We start from the raw sequence: 19,423 nt of genomic DNA, 5'->3' as shown, positions 1-19,423 counted from the left end.
CAAAAACGAAGGTGTTAGCAGTTAGCTGCAGCTAACATTCTGGTTCTCGTGTGGCAGCAGTGTGAAGTTGCGGTGCAGCCAGGTGGAGGTCCTCCTCGCTGTCTCCTCTGTCAACATCCTTACAGACAACTACACGACGTTTGTTCCAGTCTCATGTAAGTAACTTTCGACACGTTACCCTTTTTCTCGGTAAAATTGCAAGTTTTCTGTCGAAGTTTGGATTGTTGTCCTCGAGCTAGTAGCTAGCAAAAAAAGCTGCATTTTTGAAACTCGCAGTTCTGGACGTTTGGAACTGTGTCGCATGTGGAAAACAATATTTATATAACTATATTTTAAAATGAATTACTGAAAGTAGTTGAATGAAATATGTTGTTAGTTTCAATTTCTGAAATTTAGTTTATTTAAGTAAGAAAGGTAGCTGAGGTGCCGTATTTCGCATATTTTAACAGCTTTTTTTTTTTTTTTAAGTGGATGCCTGGTGTATTTTTATTTTAAGTACCTGAAATAGTGCGTAACATAAAAAAAATATCGCGTCCTTGTTTGTCGTTTTTAGTCATCCTCATTTTCTCCAGCAGAGGGAGGTATTGCACTGCGTTTTGTCCCAAGAGAGTGTCACGCCAATGCAGTGTTATTATCGTTTTCCGTTTCGCTTTAAAGACCTGTTTCCACCGCAAGAGATTCTTTTCACTGGCTTTGTGCAACAGCTCTTTTGTGTGTCATGTCTTAGGTTTGTAATTTTAGTCTATATGTGAACGATCGCTCATTGGTTAGAATGACGTCACATGACAGGAGCAGCCAGGAGCCGGTGAGGACTCCTAAATGTTTGGTTCTATTAAAACACACGTTCTGATCGCAGTCGAACTGGTAAACATCCACTGGCGACACACGTGTCTTTAGATGTGTGTTTTATGAGGAAACGTATTCCTCACCATCAGCATGTCAGTGGATCAGAAGAGTGGCGTCCTTGGTCCAAACCCATTGTGGGTATCGCTTCTCGGCCTTTTGGCTAAGATCAAGTGTAGTATCTGTTCTTATCAGTTTAATATCTGATACGTCCCCTATCCGGGGACCATATATTAAATTGATTTTTGGAACAGGGAGATGGAATAGGGGCTTGCTCCGTCCACTCCGCGCATCGACCTGGTATTGCAGTACCTCCAGGAACGGTGCACCCCCCTCTAGTGTTCAATGCAACTAAGTCCGATGTTATTCAGACGCTGAGTGTCATCTGTTGTCAACGCTTGTTCGTGTTCGGTAAATGTGGCGTCATAAAGCGTTTAGAGACAGTGGCATACTGTGTCGCTGTACACTGACACCTGCTAGACATTAAAAATATCTGCAGTCAACCTACTTGACAGACTGAATTGACACTGGTTTGATGGCCAAGTGTACGCAACAATATCATTTAAGACTTTGCATTCATATTGTATTATTCCACATCTTTAAATAATGTGACCATGTATCACAATGTGAAAATGAAAACGATGTGAACGAGGATGCTTGTTCTAAGTGAGGGGTCCCAGAAGAGAAAGCTTGAAACAGACAGAGCAACATCCCGGACAAGGCTTAGATTTGCCTGATATGAATATATATGTTTAATAGTAAAATTACTCAGTGAATATGAAACTGATCTGTTCATCATCACTGCCAAAACACTACACTGACCACATTGCTGATTTTATTATCTGGAGTCAAACGCCCATTTCTGTAAGGATACAACAAAATATAAAGGTCATTTTCAGCTATTTGATGCATAGTCTAATGTAATCAATGCACATTTTTAATATGCTTTTTCTGTCTGTCCTCATCGTTCGGAGCGTTCGGAGCATCACTGCAGGACAGGACTGTGTGTTTATGGGATTGATAATTCACTTGTTTTCACTTTTATTGGGCTGATTGATTTGCTTTACTTATACTTTTGTCTTGACTTCATGTCTGAGGCTTCAGGCTGAAGATGACTTGTGTTTGGTACTGACAAAAAAGAAAAACTTCAGCTATCTTATGTATCTAGTTGAATGATTCACTTGATATACAGGTAAACGCACTTATCAGGTCACAGTTTACGTTTCCCGTGTTAAATGCGCAACTGCTTTGTGACTGTGTGCGCATGCGTCACTAAAGTTGGTTGTACTTTTTAAGTTATTCTTTCACCACACACTGGCCAAAATGTAGGTTATGTGATGTCAATGAATATAGCACTAAACTTTGATTATTTCTAGTGCATTCATTATTTTATGTCGGACAATAAAAGAAAGAAGTCAGAGAACCAGATTTGTTTTTGATATTTTAAATTCACACTGCAGCTATCACTTCATTTCTATGTTGAGCTTTCAACAATAATTATGATTAATTAAGATGAATACTTTGATTGACAAATTGAAAATTCACCTAAAGGCAACAGTACTTTTTTCCTGTTCTCACTTTTTAGAGATGGATGCAAAAATACTCGTTGTCTGTCCCTCAACTATGCTTCTCATGCTACCACTGTTGGAGCGCTGTTTGATATAGTCATTTGTAGTTCTATCTTTCCACCAGCACTCGGCAGTAGTGCCGTTTCTGTGAACTGACACGATGAATGAATGGAAATCTTTTTCTAGAGGGGGAGGGGAGGTGCTCAGATCACTGTTCTCTCTGCTATTAACGTTACAAATCATGCTTGATATTTAGTCTCACAAAACGTTTTAGTCTCATAGTTTGGAGATACGTTCTGCAACCTTCTGTGGGGTAATTTCAGGGGAAATGGACAGTTTTCAGTCAAGTGTCTGTGGTGTACACCGCAGTGCATTCTGGGTAAAGGCCTTGTTGTTTATAAACATTTTACTTTCTTTAGCTTCTCAGTCATTTGTCTGTCTGTTTTGATCTACTGATCTAAGCACTTAAAATGGGCCTCTTCCTGTCTTTGATCATGTCTACACCTCAAATTTGTGTGCTATGTGTGCGAAAGGGCTGATTGCAGCGTCCATGTACAACTCATACTTACCTGGCAGGGGAGACACCATGATCAAGAAGGTGGTTCACCCAGGGCGAGGCTCAGCCATTGCACTTTGGGTTGTGCTGACCCCTGCGAATTCCCCAAATGTGGGAATCTCGACTGCATAATTTCTGGTAGTGGGGGACTGCGTTCGCGCTCTCCCCTGATCTCCTTGTTCAAAGTAATTTAAACATCAGCTCACAATATATGCACAGAGTTGTGCACCGAAATCTGTTATACACGTGCTGCTTAATGGACGAAACTCTTGTATTTTCAATGATCTCTGAAGTGCCCTGTGTACTGGCCTGAGACCAGATGAATGGTCTCTTTCTGTACATTTATGTTCTCACCAAAAGAGTCACACTTGTCCAATGATGAGAATGCTGCATTTGAGAGGCTAAAACATGACTATATTCCTTAATATGTCTCTGAAGTACTCGCGTGTACTGACATCATAGGTGGGAGGGACAGACACCAGATGAGTGGTCTCCCTCTGTCATTTGTTTAAACTAAATAGACACTAATTTAATATAATTTTAAGAATGATGGGTGTATGTTACTTTGTGCTTGTGCAGGAAGAATGGGATAGTTGTGTTGTTCTGCATCCATGCAGCAGGGGGCAGTAGGCTGTCTTTACCAGAGCAGGAAACACAGAACCAGGAAGCATTTGCCAAGGGGGGGAAGTGCAGAATGCTTAATTTATAGAACCATTTTTCCTTAACATTTTGATGTCGGTTGCTTGTTTTAGACACAGTGTTTAGGAATACCCGGTCAACTTGTGCGGTGTCAACTTATCCTTGTTTGTTGTTGTGATGTCAACTGGGTTAAATTGGTAGTGCTACTTTGGGAAAACACAGCAGTGCATGCTGGGTAAATGAGAAGTTCTATAAACTGTGAAAAAATAGCTTTATCGCTCTGAATGGCATAACTGTTGTTGTAGTTGTAAATGACGATTCCATGTGTTCTGAACATCAGTATGTGGCTTGTAGAGTTGTGAGGATGTGACTCCCATCAGTGCAAATGATGTGTGTAAGCAAGGGTTGTCTGCAGCATCCATGTACAACTCATACTTACCTGGCAGGGGAGACACCATGATCGAGAAGGTGGTTCACCCAGGGCGAGGCTCAGCCATTGCACTTTGGGTTGTGCTGACCCCTGCGAATTCCCCAAATGTGGGAATCTCGACTGCATAATTTCTGGTAGTGGGGGACTGCGTTCGCGCTCTCCCCTGATCTCCTTGTTCAAAGCAATAGGAATGCATGCTCCCCATGTATGTCAGACTTCTGAACGGCACGTTTTATTTTTTACAAAATTTCTCAGTAGTTCAGTGATGCTAATTCTGCATTTGATAAGGTAAAGTTTGTGTGTTTTCTCTGATGTCTTTGAAGTGCTCAGATGTTCTGACATCAAAGGGGTGATATGAGACCAGATGAATGGTCTCTCCATGTCATTTATTTAAACACAAATAGCATTGATTTTTAAACTGATTGGTGGCAATTGCTTTGAGCTTGTGCAGGACCACCAAATGCATGTGATCACAAGAATGGATTAATGGTGTAGTTCTACATCGAAGCAGCGGGGGCAGTAGATCGCCCCGACTGAGCAGGAGACAAAGAACCTGGAATCATGTGCTGGGTGGGGGAGGGGGAGCTGAGCCTCAGTTCATCGTTTTTCTCAACATTACAATCGTTTTTAAACCTTATGAACATGTTTTGTAGAAGCATTTAGTCATTAACATGTGTAGTGTGACAAATCTCTTTTGTGTGTGTGGCCGTGTGATTCGAATGGACTAGTTTCAGATCATTGTTTAAAAAAAAAAAATGCAGCATTGCATGCTGGGTAAAGCGAATGTCCATCTAAGAAAGCTATTTAAACTCTTAATTTAGTGATCTTTTGTGTCAGTGTATTGTAATACACCAAAGCATGTGCCCTCTTTGATAAGGCCTGGTTGTTTCAGATGTTTGATGATGTTTTCACCACAAATATGTGTGTTGTGTGTGCGAATGGGTTGAGCGCAGCGTCCGTGTACAACTCATACTTACCTGGCAGGGGAGACACCATGATCAAGAAGGTGGTTCACCCAGGGCGAGGCTCAGCCATTGCACTTTGGGTTGTGCTGACCCCTGCGAATTCCCCAAATGTGGGAATCTCGACTGCATAATTTCTGGTAGTGGGGGACTGCGTTCGCGCTCTCCCCTGATCTCCTTGTTCAAAGTAATTTAAACATCAGCTTACAATACATGCACTGAGTTGTGTGTGGACATGTGTCATACATATGCTGCACAAGTTCAACAATGCTAGTTCTGCATTTGATGGACTAAAACTGCATTTTCATTGATCTCTGAAATGCCCTCATGTACTGACACTGGAGGTGTGAGGGCCTGAGACCAGATGTGTCTCTCTCTCGCTGTACATTTATGTTCTCCCCAAAAGTATCAGACTGGTTCTCCCTCTGTCATTTAAAATTTAAATAAGCATTAATTTAAATTTATTTTGAGAATGATGGCTGTATGTTACTTTGTGCTTGTGCAGGAAGAATGGGATAGTTGTGTTGTTCTGCGTCCATGCAGCAGGGGGCACTAGGCTGTCTTTACCAGAGCAGGAAACACAGAACCAGGAAGCATTTGCCAAGGGGGGGAAGGGCAGAATGCTTAATTTATAGAACATATATAGACATATATATAGAACACATATAACATTTCGATGTCGGTTGCTTGTTTTAGACACAGTGTTTAGGAACACCTGATCAACTTGTGAGGTGCTTCTTATCCTTGTTTGTTGTTGTGATGTCAACTGGGTTAAATCAGTATTGCTACTTTGGGCAAACACAGCAGTGCATGCTGGGTAAATGAGAAGTTCTATAAACTGTGAAAAATAGTTTTATCGTTCTGAATGGCATAACTGTTGTTGTAGTTGTAAACGACGATTCCATGTGTTCTGAACATCAGTATGTGGATTGTAGAGTTGTGAGGATGTGACTCCCATCAGTGGAAATGATGTGTGTGAGCAAGGGTTGTCTGCAGCGTCCGTGTACAACTCATACTTACCTGGCAGGGGAGACACCATGATCAAGAAGGTGGTTCACCCAGGGTGAGGCTCAGCCATTGCACTTTGGGTTGTGCTGACCCCTGCGAATTCCCCAAATGTGGGAATCTCGACTGCATAATTTCTGGTAGTGGGGGACTGCGTTCGCGCTCTCCCCTGATCTCCTTGTTCAAAGCAAGTGTAAGGTTTACTCTCCTCACACCCTGTGGTATGATGAAAAAGGGTGCTGACCCAAGCACCGGTGTGTGTCCGCTTCCCGAGTAATGGAGGAGAAGATCCTCAACTCAACCTTGGTGTGATGGTGTAGTAATCCTCATCGGCAAAGTCCAGTGAAAGATTAAAAATTGAATTTTTATTGAATGGTATAAAAAAAAAAGTATAAAACTCTGGGAAACCGCCAACTTCTAGTTACAGGAAAAAATATGAATCTCTTAGAAACCACGGACCTTACAGAAATGTCCTTCTCAACTCTCTCACAAGGACAAGCACCTGCAGTGTCTGGGGTCAGGACAACCGTCTAGACAAACACCTGTAGTGTCTGGGTCATCTTGCTCTGAATTTCAGTTCAAATGGTCACAGTTCCTCCGTCTCTCTCCCGGGAGCTCACACTCTTAAAATACACACATGAAATACACAGCGTGAGAAAATGATTCATTTGATAAAACATTCAACTTTATGCTTTAGCGACAGTAGCAATCATTCATACAACGTTCTGTTAAAATACTGTGATTAAATTGTTATAATAGTTGATTTGGAGTCGAACATACTTCATCCTATTAAGATAAAACCTTTTCATTTACCACCTATCTTGACACCCTCTGCTTCAAGTGACTTTCCCATATTAGGTAAGGCGAGGAGGGGTGACATAAACCAATTCCCCACCAACCAGATGGCCTGTGGCCATCAAGGGGCTTAGATTCCAAAGTTTGTATTTTACGTCTAAGAAGACGTCCCAGGAATCAAGGCAGTCAGCCTCCAAACTAATGTCTGCTACCTCAAACTGCTGTGGATCAAGGAAGGCACCGAAATTTCTGGTATCATTAAAGGGGATGAAGTAGCCAGGGGCCGGTGGCTGGGTTGTTCTCAGCTGGCTGTACGCTAGGAAGGTCGCGTAATGGTCCGCGGGTATCTCGGACAGACATAGGGTGTTGTGACGTACTGGCCGGTAGATGTCAGGCTGAGTAGGCACCAAACCATAGCATAGCAGGCCTTCAGCAAGGTGGGTCTTGTCTGTTTGGTTGTCGCACAGCTTGCATACGGGAGGACCCATGACAATCCACATATTGGTACAATCGTGGGCGTAATCTCTCTCACAGATCTTGCAGAACTAGAATGCAACATAAACATTCTGGTTACAAGAGTAAAATAATCTTATAACATGATAGCAAAGCAGCCAAGCGAAATTTAATGAAAAGAGTTGCTATTTCTACTAGCACCATACTGCTCCAAGTTGTAAGGTGTTCATAATTGGATTTATGATAACAGGTTTCCTGCTGATTGGTCTAAGCGGCTACCTGTTCTATTGCAAGGTTCTGAAACCGTTGGCAGCATATGTGGCAGTGGGGAAGCTGCCCGTCATGACTGCAGGGCTGCCAGCACTCACACTCGAGTGATAGGTGGGCTCATCCGCAAGCCAGAGGCGATTTCTGAGCATCTCTGCAAAGTGGATAACAACGTGTAGAAGCTGTCAGCTTGGCTTGGCTGAGTCTGGCCATCGAATTCGGACATATTAAAACAAAACCAACAGGAGACTCAGAGAGACTCAAGTGAAGGTGGAAAATCCCAGCATCAGCCTGACCCAAACGAGTTGTTATCTTCATTGGCTCCCACATACAACCGGCCTTCCAAAGTCGCTCAACTCTCCCTCTGCCCTCGCCCCCCGGTGTCTGCACTGGGACTCCTTGTTGTTGTCTCTTTGATGTGCTCATGTGCTGTTTTCTTTTTTTTTCCTCTTTCACACCATGATCACTATTTCTGTCCTGCCCGTTACGTTCTGTATGTTATGTCGGACGAGAGTTCTATTTCGTTATTCCTACTTATGATACAATGAAAAATGAAGCATTCATCATCAAATCAGTTCAAGGACCCAGATGGTGCAATCTTTGGTCAGCTCCGAGGAGATAGTCGAGATCACAGTTGTAGCCAAAAGAAGATAATGCTACTCACCCAGACGTTGCGTTGGCCAGTGGGTCTCAGGCGTCCGCCAGTGCCTAGCGGAGGAGCCACAGGGCCAATCAAAACTTCAAACTTCAGTTTGTCAGAAAGCTGTGAAATGACATCATGAACAAAGTGAGAACCATTGTCTGAGGAAAGTTTTGCTGGAATCCCCCATCTTGGAATGATTTCAGTCAGTAGCACTTTCGCCAGTGATGCCGCTGAAGCGTGTTTGGCTGGAAATGCTTCAACCCATTTGGAAAACATGTCAACCATTACAAGACAGTGTTTCTTGTTCTCACATGGAGTTAGCTCAATGAAGTCCGCCATGATGTGTTCAAACGGTCTGGTTGGAAGTGGATGTGCTGCTTGGTGAGAAAGAGGCTTAATTCGCCCTGGGCTGACTTGGGTTTCACTGGTTCATTACTGTTTGTTGTATTTATCTTGACAGAGTTGCTGCATGAGCATGCCATTATCTGCCCACTGGCTGAAGTGCTGCGCCAGGGATGGCATGCCCAGTACACGACAGCTGTCATGGTCCACAGACATGAGCTCAGGAGGTGCCTCTCCTGCTGTCTTCTACCTTGACATTAGGACAATGGAGCTGTCCTCATCCATCTGTCCCGTTGGTGCTCTGCTCTGCCAGTGGCAGCTGTTGGATGCGTCGAGGTGAGTTCCAACATTAAGCACCTTAACCTACCTCTATTCTTTCTATTGATCTCTTCAGGGATTTGGTGTCAATGTCATCCTCCTTCATGGAGCGCCACTGTTTTGCAGCCATCCTGCGGTCATGGTCAATGCCAGCTTGATCCAGTTGTGCAGGCTGTACCACTGACGTGTCTCTTGGAAAGAGATGGACCTGAAGCGACCCCATCCATAATGGCCCTGTCTACATTGATCTCCTGGTGGCAGGAGACAGGAGAGAGCAGCAGCAGCACACATTCAAGTAAGTAGTCACCCACTCATTATTAATGTGTCTCCTCAGGAGGGCAGGTTTCTTTTATGTGGCGATCAAGGACACTATCACGGGCCACAGTTAATTCATGAAAAACAAACACTTATACACTTCAATTAGTGCAACATACGTGCAGCTCATGTCCGGTGTGTGTGTATTTTAGAGAGGACACACTATGACGTGCTGTTAAACTATGAGTAAGTTAAAAAGAATCTTGTACAAGGACGTTAGGAGAGTCACAGTCTGCTTCAATCCCTACTGTTACACTGTAGGAAACCCTGTTATCCTGAACCCACAAGGCAGTGTTTCTGTGTTGCTCATCTCTTGGGAGAGATATTGGCAATAAAGCAGGGCAAAAAACGATTCTTATTAAATTATGTAAACAACTCTGATATAATTGACTCAAGGTAGTCTGATTGATTTTCATCTTTTCCCCCCCAAGGAGTGCAGTTCTACTTTACGGCGGCAGGGGGCGGCCGAACGCGACGCAAGCTGAGTGTTGGTTTCCGTCATGAAGCAGCACACAATAACCCCGGAAGTGAGTATGAGCTGAGGGGGGAGGGGAGCTGAGCCTCACTTTATCGTTTTTCTCAACATTACATCCGTTTTTAAATCTCATGAACATGTTATGCTGAAGCATTTAGTTATAAACATGTGTAGTGTGACAATTCTCTTATGTTTGTGTGGCCGTGTGATTCGAATGGACTAGTTTCAGATCATTGCTGTTCAAAAAAATGCAGCATTGCATGCTGGGTAAAGCGAATGTCCCTCGAAGAAAGCTATTCAAGCTCATAATTTAGTGATCTTTTGCGTCAGTGTATAGTAATACACCAAAGCATGTGCCCTCTTTGATTTAGCCTGGTGGTTTCAAGTGTTCAAGTGTTTTCACCACAAATATGTGTGTTGTGTGTGCGAATGGGTTGAGCGCAGCGTCCGTGTACAACTCATACTTACCTGGCAGGGGAGACACCATGATCAAGAAGGTGGTTCACCCAGGGCGAGGCTCAGCCATTGCACTTTGGGTTGTGCTGACCCCTGCGAATTCCCCAAATGTGGGAATCTCGACTGCATAATTTCTGGTAGTGGGGGACTGCGTTCGCGCTCTCCCCTGATCTCCTTGTTCAAAGTAATTTAAACATCGGCTCACATACATACACAGAGTTGTGCACCGGAATCTGTTATACACGTGCTGCACTAGTTCAATGATGCTAGTTGTGCATTTGATGGACGAAACTCTTGTATTTTCAATGATCTCTGAAGTGCCCTGTGTACTGGCCTGAGACCAGATGAATGGTCTCTCTTTCTGTACATTTATGTTCTCACCAAAAGAGTCACACTTGTTCAATGATGAGAATGCTGCATTTGAGAGGCTAAAACATGACTATATTCCTTAATATGTCTCTGAAGTACTCACGTATACTGACATCATAGGTGGGAGGGACAGACACCAGATGAGTGGTCTCCCTCTGTCATTTGTTTAAACTAAATAGACACTAATTTAATATAATTTTAAGAATGATTCGTGTATGTTACTTTGTACTTGTGCAGGAAGAATGGGATAGTTGTGTTGTTCTGCATCCATGCAGCAGGGGGCAGTAGGCTGTCTTTACCAGAGCAGGAAACACAGAACCAGGAAGCATTTGCCAAGGGGGGGAAGTGCAGAATGCTTAATTTATAGAACAATTTTTCCTTAACATTTCGATGTCGGTTGCTTGTTTTAGACACAGTGTTTAGGAATACCTGGTCAACTTGTGCGGTGCTTCTTATCCTTGTTTGTTGTTGTGATGTCAACTGGGTTAAATTGGTAGTGCTACTTTGGGCAAACACAGCAGTGCATGCTGGGTAAATGAGAAGTTCTATAAACTGTGAAAAATAGTTTTATCTTTCTGAATGGCATAACTGTTGTTGTAGTTGTAAATGACGATTTTATTTGTTCTGAACATCAGTTTGTGGCTTGTAGAGTTGTAAGGATGTGACTCCCATCAGTGCAAATGATGTGTGTGAGCAAGGGTTGTCTGCAGCGTCCGTGTACAACTCATACTTACCTGGCAGGGGAGACACCATGATCAAGAAGGTGGTTCACCCAGGGTGAGGCTCAGCCATTGCACTTTGGGTTGTGCTGACCCCTGCGAATTCCCCAAATGTGGGAATCTCGACTGCATAATTTCTGGTAGTGGGGGACTGCGTTCGCGCTCTCCCCTGATCTCCTTGTTCAAAGCAAAGACTGGAAACTGAGGTATATTCTAGTGTTGTGATTTTGTCATCACTGTTGTCTGATGGATGGTCGTTTTCATTTCGTGTTCATTATGTTTTACATATTTAAATTATGAATTAGGGCTGGGAATCTTAAATTACAATTGAACACCTCTCATAAGATTTTTTCCTTTTTAATTCCCAGCCCTTTGATATTACGAACAATATATAATTAAAATACAACTGTTAAATTTTTATGTAGATTGTGGCATATTTACACTGAAGACCATGTTTTGTCATGCTTATAGTAGATAACTGTCACTTGTAGGACTGTTTTAAAAATTTAAATAAAATTCCCCTCCAGAAATTCTATTGTATCTCTCCTTTTTTCTGTCACATGAATCGTAACGGTAACTGTCAAGCTGTTTTCCATTAAACATGAGTCTGTGTGTCTGCGTTCATTCGTGAGCTTGTCTGTCATGTTGAAAAAACCCCCATCATTATTAAGTACAATTAAATTCCTTGCCAGTTCATTTCAGGCCTGGATGCAAGAATATTTATACAAGAACGTATTCTATAGCTTTGTACTTTAAGCACACTTTAGCCTCATGATTGGACTGCAGTTAATGTGGACCCCAAGCCAGTCACTTGTTACGCAGTATGTTCTGTGTCTAGAACTGGTTCATTACTGTGATTTCTGGTTTCAGAATTACTGATTTCATTTGTGTTCAATAACCATACATGTAAACAAACCAAAACTTGGCGAAATGTCATCAAACCATGTGATCAGCAGAAATATATTTGTCATGGAAAAGTCCAACCGGCAGCAGAACTGTGTGCAAGTCATGTTCATGAAAGTTAGTAAAGAAAAAAAAAAGAAGAAAAATACCCTTGATGCGAACTGTCTAAAAAAATGAAAAAACTGTACGCCATGAATAAAATTCTGAGTGAAATAAATACAATAAAACGTCTACATACTGTCAAATGTTATTTTTTATAATTAAACCCTAACCACCATACGTGGAAAGTGTTATAAAACTGAGCCTCTCCCAGCCCTCACGGCCCAGAGGTGTAAAACACAAATGCTCATATCGGCCCTCTAGGGGGCGCTCGTGGCCCAACCATGGGCAAGAATCAACGGTCAACAGTGCAGAGTCTGGGCCAGTCACAGCAAGAATGAATGGTGAGGGACTTTCCTGCCGACAGCGGTAGATGAGATTCCGGTCCTGATTCACCCTCAGTCATCGTAGTTTGTTATACCACTACAGACAGAACCGCATTAAAGTGAACGACCTTAACGTAAATAGTAGTAGTAAGTACACCATCAGCCAAGGAGTCATGTACATTTACTCAGTAAAGAATAAGGAACGCAGCACATTTCCCCACAGTGCAAGGGAGTCTATTCCAACATTGCTTTATTCCAAATGAAATCACATTCCAACCAGACTGTCAAAAGTCTGAGAAAACATGTCACTTTTGAGTGATGGGGAATGAGTTCTGGTCCATCAGCTCCCCAACTCTCTCCTGGAGCGTTTGGACCACCTCAGCCAGGATGAAGAGATGCGTGTCATCCAGGTCTTTGAGCACGAACTTCTTCCCCAGAGCCATGGTTTCATCCAGATACAGGAGGAACTGCTTCATGGCCGGGTCACTGCAACGCGTCACGTTACTCACACGCTCAAAAATGACAAAGCAGGCGGGATAAAACACGTACCACTCCACCAAGACACCTTTGTGTACGTTAACCATGACGACTCCGTTTATCCGACTAAAGGAAAACAAACACAGTATAAGTCTCATACGTGTAAAACCTCAGGAGAACTAGCGACATTACCTTAGCTCTCCATAACAGCTGATGCTAACCACCCGGCACGCTGCTACAACCGACGCTCTGTGGTGGTTTAGAAAGAGAAAATCCGCGGGGATATGTTCCCTTAAAAGAAGCGTTGACTGACTGCTAAACAGCACAATTCTTTTGAGATAGCTTCCCTAATACGGAAAGCACAACAGGACAATTCTCTGAATAAATAGCGATCGCCAATCCACTTGGCGGGCAGCACTGCCATCTGCTGGTACGGTGCAGTACTTGCCATATCATTTCACCCGTCTCGACCATCTAAATCGCATTCGAACTGCCACTTATTTACACAAACATGGCTATAAAACGCGTTAACTCTCATCTTATTGACATGGAAAGGATCAGACAATACACTGTCTTCTTAAAGCCTCTGACTTTTATTATCACTCCTTCAAGTTAATCTCTGTGGACATGAGGAGACGAAGCACAATGATTAGTACATTTCTAATACTTTAGGTCCATCTCAGGTAAGGCAGGAGTGTTCATGGCACAAGTGTCGCAGCATCAATAAAATGCATAAATATAAAAACATTAGATCCGGCTGCTAATACTGGAGCTCAGGTAACCGTTGTGAGCAATAAAGCTATTTAAAATACATAAAGTTGGAGGATCAAAAAATAATAATCAAGTGTTTCAGATCAGAGCAGGAGACCTTCAAGTAGATAAATAAAATAACATCAAGTGAATGGAGTGTTCACTTATGAGAAGTCAGTGGCTGATGAAGTTCTGCAGCGACTCCATGATGAACTGAAGACTGCGCTTGTAAAGGAACGAGTCTTTCTTCTCCGGCTTGCAGATGCTGAGATGGTCGACGTCCACTTCGATCAGCTCGCCGATGCCGATGTCTGAGACAGAACCAGCTGTGATTTATGTAGAGTACGTGTATACACAAAGGAAAACTACTGGTGGTACATACCGGCCGACTGTTTCGGCACGACCAGCACGTTGAGCATCGGGCCAATGTTGGTTGGTAGAGTCTCCGAAAAGCTCAACACTGGGATTTGTTTTTCTTTGGCAATATTCAAGAAGCTCTCGTTGAGATCCCGGAGTGCAGGGGAATCTTCAAGACACAGTTTATATTAGGCTTCAACCATCTGGATTCATTCTACACACCTTTTTTTTTTCCAGCGTGCTGACCTTTACAGAGCTCCCGGACCTCTATGGACGGGAAGAGAAGGTACCGGACGTTGACGGAGTACTCAGCCATGAAGGTCCCGTGGTGAGGAACACTGTAGAACAATATGCCCTTTGTGTTCTTCAACAAAGCCTGCATTTCGGGGTCAGCAGAAGCGTCCTGCAACATCTTTTTCACCAGCAAACCTGAACAGGGAACCAAAACACAGAGGTAAATCTACAGCTGACACTTTCACACTGTTAAGATGGCGGCTTCTTCTCTACCTCCCATGCTATGTGCCACCCAGATTATAGGTCGTTCACCAATGCCAGCCATCTTCAACTTCTTCAGCAGCTCTTGGCTTCTGAAGGCCAACGACTTCCTGAGAGGAGAACAAGACGTTGCAATGTCTAACGGTTATACGTCATCATATAGTTACATTGAAATGGCCCAAATATGAGCGACTAAATACATGGGTTTAACTGTAGAATTAACTGATGCTTGCTGCTTCACATTTGAATCTGGCTGAGAGGATTCACTCTTACCTCTGATTCTCCACAGGACACTTGGCCACCCAGTCGCTCAGGTGGCTGTCGTACTCCACCGAAAGAACTCGCAGACTCGGGCAGTCAGCTGCCAGCCACGACTGTCGACATGTCAGCGTGTGAGTCAGTGTCCCTGCTGCAGTATGGGTGAACATTCCTCACTCACTTTTGGCCAGCACTCGGAATAATCGTTGCTGCTTCCGTCCTCCTGTGCGTCTCTGTCTCTCTGCCTCCACGTCTTAAACGCCGCGCCGAGAATCCCGTGGATGAAGAGGACGTCCGCTTTGATGGGCTGGCTGTGTCAGAAAGGAAATTGAACACTAAAACTGGGAAGTAGCTTTCAAATGATCAGAAGGAATCGTGTTCCTACTTGCCACGTGTTTGTGGGTGGAGAACGTAAACACCGTCGGGGTACTTCTCCCGTACCGTTTCTCTGTCCAGGTTTGCCAGAGCGCGCGCTGCGTGAGACGCCTGCATCACGTAGGGAGACTGCATCATCTCGGCCAGCACAGACACCCACCCTGAGGGTTGAAGGACGAGCGTGTTTTAGTCACCTCACACCAAACACAGGTCCCAGTCAGGAGCAGCGCCATCACCACTCACCTGACTGAACGATGGCCTGGTGGAGGCTCTCGTTCAGAGCCAGGTTTCCTATGATCCGAACGATGTTCCTCTGAATCTTGAGAGAGTCTCTGCGGAGTTGATAAACTCTCTGCAGCAGCTGTAGACCCCCATTGGCAACTATGGGATCACAGTGGCTTTGGACCTGCAGGAGAGGGCCTGGTTACATTTGTGGATTTGCCATGAGACTGTTTGTCTTTCCAACAGGGGAGGAAAATGTAGCTCAGAAATTTAAAAACCAGCAGCCCACTGCGTCTTGTAGACCAGCGTTTTTCAACTGGGGTGCCGCGACCCACTACTGTGCCGTGATAGTGTCAGGTGGAAAATGATCCAGTTTCACCTCATTTGTCTGGAGATATGATGACATTAAATCATGACAATTGGAACGTGTTGATGAGCAACCAAGGTGGGGAGATCACATGGATTGGCTGACATTCTTTCTATCCACTCTACTGTCGAGCTCCAGTGTGTTGTGCGCCGATCTGTCCGTCAGTCAAAGCAGCAACAACCGAGTGTCAGTAGCTACAGTTTTCACAAATGAATAGGGATGTTCTATAGGACTTTTAGCACAAGTGCACTTTGGCCAAGGTTCCTTTGGTGGTGAGCCTCAGGATTTTTTTCAATGAACCAAGGGTGCTGTGGCTAGAAAACGGTTGAAAAACACTGACGTAGACAATGATATCTCGCCAACGTCAAGCTCATAAATGTAAATATACAAATATTAAGGTGTCATGCTGCCCCCCAAGTGGTTAGAACTCAGCTTTAAGTTGTATTATTATGACAGAAAATGAAATGAGGTAAGAAAATAAAATCAAGAAATATGACCTGCATCACTACATAACTTTAGTAGTGACATACTGCTTCCCTTCAATTGGGCTGAAATGAAGCTGATTCATTTATAGATTCGGTATTAATTCTTTGCCATTATGTCTCACTGACATGAAAAAAAACCCACCTTTGAATGCTGCACCAGCGCCTGCAGACAGAAGGACTCCACCTTCTCTGATGGAACTGAGGTGAGGCTCTGAGCGTAGGGCAGGCCGTTACCTCCGAAACACCAGAGTCCGCCCTAAATTATGGAAGAGAGGAAGCCGGAGGTCAGCACTGGATACGTTTCCTGTGAAGGCGCACGGTTCGTGTGCGTTCACCCGCTGTGCTGCCAAGGACTGAGTGCTCTCTCTGAGGGCCAGCGAGGTGAAGTACTGGACACATCTGTCCACCTCTGACTGAGGAAGTGAGGCCAGCAGCTGCCTCAGCTCGTCTTCTAAAGGCAAACCCTGTCAAGAGGATGATGTAGGTTAGGTTTTCTACTTAACAACAACAGTACTTCTTGGCTGAAACACGTACATCCTCCAGGAGTGGCAGCGCAGGAGGAGGCCTGAAGAAGCGCAGGTCTACTTGGGGAGTCCTAGCCAGCCCAATAGCAGTTCTCTGGTCTAGAATCTGGGCTGCGGTCTGGTACTGATAGTCTGTAGATCGGATAAGTTACCACCAGATTATCACTTCACTTGCATGCTCCTTCCATGTTGCAGATTTACCATGCCAGTGGTGATTGTCGGCGAGTTCCTGCACAGCCTGAAGTCTGATGGTTTTGCTGTCAGACTGGGTTCTCTTCAGCAGCACCCACAGGGCCACCTCGTGCGGGTCGGCATCCACATTGATGCGCCGCTCTGACACAAGCAGTGAAGGTAAGTTACTTTGAGCAAATTCAGAACTGGACAACGTTTGAAGCGGGCTACACTATGATCGACTATCCATGTCTAGAGGGCGACTCTCTGTTCACGATGGTGACTGGAATACACACCTTGGGACACGAGTTTGGCAGCTGATGATAAAAATGTAAGAATTCAGAAGTTTAATGCAGAATTATTGCCTTCTTTGTGCTTGCAATTTATTATCTATCCCCAAGTCCACAACTTTTGTTGGTATATAGAAATGATTACGTCAAAATAGTGCAGAATTTTGAAGCACAAAACTTCGGCTTCCACAGAGGTTGTTACCATCTTACCGTCTAATGATAAAAGCAAAAGTCGGGAAGAAAGTTCCAGAAACCGCCGTGCCACTTTATGTAGTTCCTTCCTGACTTTGTGAGTGGCCCCTGTGGAAACACAGTGGGGGGAAGAAAATCTATATTTTTATATGTTAAAAACAGCAGCTGCTGACTTAGAGTTGCGATGTCGGACAGTCAAGGTTTCATGAATCAGTCAACAGGCAGGCTGCACTATGCAGGAAGGAAAGATGGTAAAACAGGAAGGAAGAGAGGACAGGAAATGACTGGAGCAGATGTCTGAGGTCACCTGGATGGACAGTTGAGGAGGGGCTCTGATTCATATCTGGCTAGGATGAACTTTGATTTCTTGACCATGTTTGGAACGTTTTGATCGCTGACAAAGTATTAAAGTTTTTTGTTTGTGCTCAGAAGATCTAAGTATGAAATCGTTGTTGATGGAACTTGAAATATTGTCCTTAGCTCACACTAGTTGTCTTACTTATGCTAGACTAGTCCAGCACAGGAAACATTTACGATGAGATTTCATGTAGCGACACGGTCACTACTGGTTGTACAGTTATTCATTTTATAACTGGTTAAATTGAAATCGGAGCTGGTATATTTACTTTATCATACATTTTTCCTTCATGATATATGAGATATAAAAAGGTTTTTGTTTAGTTCAATCTTAAGATATGCATAATGAAAAACTGTTGGATTCACTATTGCACCCAGGCTCTTTCATATCTCTCACAACATTGCCTCAAGTCTTTACACAGAGGATCCTGTAGCATAATAAAGAGGGCAATGAGGCGTGTCTCTCTAGGTTTGTCAGTGTGTGGATGTACGTGGTGGGCTGCCGATATGACCCCCACGATGGACTAGTGACCTGACCAGGGTGTGTCCCACCTTTACCCCCCCATGTAGCAAGGACGACCTCCAGTCCTTTGGAAAAAAAATGATTGAATGGATGAATGTTTTATCACTAATTTCTCTAATAATGTTAGATGTTTCAAATGCAGGAGCCGGACCTTTAACAGGAATGAAACTTTATCAGCGATCTGCATTCACATTGGGTTAATATTTTTCATTGTGTGTGGTTAAATGTGGCAGGAAATTTTAAATGACTTTTAAAGCTCATCTCCTGATGAAACAGACCACCAGTGTTTCATACCTGCGGTGAAGTTCTCATTTTCATCGGAAGGACTGGCCCTCAGATAAATGTAGGACTTGTATTTCTCCTGAAGAATTACACTGGTGTCCACAGTCACTGCCTTTCCCAGGGCAGCCACCTCATATGTGATAAACAGACAGCCCCTGCTCACAAACACAGAGTGTTAACATCTTCTTATTCACAAGAAGTTAGTAGGATTGAGGAGAGCTTTACCCCAAAACCACCGCGCTGGTCACTTTTGCAACTTTCCCTGCAGACACACAGTACATGCCTGGTTATACTCAGATGGATTTATAAATGAATTATGAGTACTCACGAAAGTTCTTCCACGTGAAAACCTTCTTGGCTGTACTTGGTCTGGCGGTGCTGAGTCTCTGACAACGGATCAGACGCAGTGCAGCCACAGACATCCTCCACCTGGTCTTTTACAGGATCAATCCCAGTGGCAGGGGGAAGTCTGACCTTGCAGCAACGACCAAGACTGCGATGTTCGCTGCGATTACTGTACGTCAGCCATGTCGGGTGTTATTGTTCGATGAACGGATGAATGTCCAGTCGCCGGTAAAGCTAACAGCTGTTAGCTCCGCAACACCAAAGCCACAAACTAAGCTACCAAGTGCTACGCAAGCGCATCTGAATTCAGAGCATCCAATAAAAAATGCAAATCAATCACAAGAATCATGTAAAAATACCTGATCAATGCGATTCGTTTCACATAAACAAAACGTAAAATAGTCGCTCAAATGTGACGTCACGCGAGCGACGGTTCCGAAAATGACCAGTCATCGGAAAGAAAAATAAAT

General features: G+C 43.8%; 2 protein-coding genes, 1 long non-coding RNA gene and 7 other non-coding genes across 12 annotated transcripts; 8 read left to right on the top strand and 2 right to left on the bottom strand.

The window, feature by feature from the left end:
* The first annotated feature begins 39 nt into the window (after positions 1 to 39).
* LOC128768897 (uncharacterized) lies at positions 40 to 11,329 on the top strand. Its single transcript, XR_008416301.1, has 4 exons — positions 40 to 155; positions 8,622 to 8,839; positions 8,948 to 9,116; positions 9,568 to 11,329. It is a non-coding gene; the product is annotated as an uncharacterized LOC128768897 (long non-coding RNA).
* On the top strand, positions 987 to 1,177 carry LOC128768917 (U2 spliceosomal RNA). The gene has a single exon (XR_008416309.1). It is a non-coding gene; the product is annotated as a U2 spliceosomal RNA (small nuclear RNA).
* Positions 2,973 to 3,137, top strand: LOC128768937 (U1 spliceosomal RNA). The gene has a single exon (XR_008416327.1). It is a non-coding gene; the product is annotated as a U1 spliceosomal RNA (small nuclear RNA).
* Positions 4,038 to 4,202, top strand: LOC128768916 (U1 spliceosomal RNA). Its single transcript, XR_008416308.1, has one exon. It is a non-coding gene; the product is annotated as a U1 spliceosomal RNA (small nuclear RNA).
* LOC128768936 (U1 spliceosomal RNA) lies at positions 5,006 to 5,170 on the top strand. Its single transcript, XR_008416326.1, has one exon. It is a non-coding gene; the product is annotated as a U1 spliceosomal RNA (small nuclear RNA).
* On the top strand, positions 6,011 to 6,175 carry LOC128768928 (U1 spliceosomal RNA). The gene has a single exon (XR_008416318.1). It is a non-coding gene; the product is annotated as a U1 spliceosomal RNA (small nuclear RNA).
* On the top strand, positions 10,072 to 10,236 carry LOC128768935 (U1 spliceosomal RNA). The gene has a single exon (XR_008416325.1). It is a non-coding gene; the product is annotated as a U1 spliceosomal RNA (small nuclear RNA).
* Positions 11,163 to 11,327, top strand: LOC128768915 (U1 spliceosomal RNA). Its single transcript, XR_008416307.1, has one exon. It is a non-coding gene; the product is annotated as a U1 spliceosomal RNA (small nuclear RNA).
* Positions 11,330 to 12,716: 1,387 nt separating the features above from the next.
* Positions 12,717 to 13,341, bottom strand: gtf2h5 (general transcription factor IIH, polypeptide 5). The gene is made up of 3 exons (XM_053881491.1): positions 13,153 to 13,341; positions 13,033 to 13,086; positions 12,717 to 12,969 (listed from the first exon to the last, which is right to left on the bottom strand). The coding sequence occupies exons 2-3, from the start codon at positions 13,065 to 13,067 to the stop codon at positions 12,789 to 12,791; spliced, it is 216 nt and encodes a 71-aa protein (XP_053737466.1). The 5' UTR covers positions 13,068 to 13,086; positions 13,153 to 13,341; the 3' UTR covers positions 12,717 to 12,788.
* Positions 13,342 to 13,550: 209 nt separating this feature from the next.
* Positions 13,551 to 19,359, bottom strand: serac1 (serine active site containing 1). 3 transcript variants are annotated; one of them, XM_053881018.1, is made up of 17 exons: positions 18,937 to 19,359; positions 18,834 to 18,870; positions 18,621 to 18,763; positions 17,465 to 17,554; positions 17,261 to 17,281; positions 16,995 to 17,126; positions 16,804 to 16,925; positions 16,605 to 16,733; positions 16,412 to 16,525; positions 15,439 to 15,601; positions 15,206 to 15,356; positions 15,002 to 15,131; positions 14,836 to 14,936; positions 14,575 to 14,672; positions 14,314 to 14,496; positions 14,093 to 14,236; positions 13,551 to 14,021 (listed from the first exon to the last, which is right to left on the bottom strand). In XM_053881018.1, the coding sequence occupies exons 1-17, from the start codon at positions 19,028 to 19,030 to the stop codon at positions 13,885 to 13,887; spliced, it is 1,989 nt and encodes a 662-aa protein (XP_053736993.1). In that variant the 5' UTR covers positions 19,031 to 19,359; the 3' UTR covers positions 13,551 to 13,884. The 3 variants fall into 3 exon arrangements, with proteins under 3 accessions (XP_053736993.1, XP_053736994.1, XP_053736995.1); XM_053881019.1 differs by lacking the exon at positions 17,261 to 17,281 and having other exon boundaries at positions 13,551 to 14,036; XM_053881020.1 differs by lacking the exon at positions 17,261 to 17,281.
* Positions 19,360 to 19,423: the final 64 nt, after the last annotated feature.

The sequence above is a fragment of the Synchiropus splendidus genome, chromosome 12 (assembly GCF_027744825.2).
Source record: "Synchiropus splendidus isolate RoL2022-P1 chromosome 12, RoL_Sspl_1.0, whole genome shotgun sequence".
Taxonomy (NCBI): domain Eukaryota; kingdom Metazoa; phylum Chordata; class Actinopteri; order Syngnathiformes; family Callionymidae; genus Synchiropus; species Synchiropus splendidus.
This window is presented reverse-complemented; position numbering and strand designations above follow the sequence as displayed.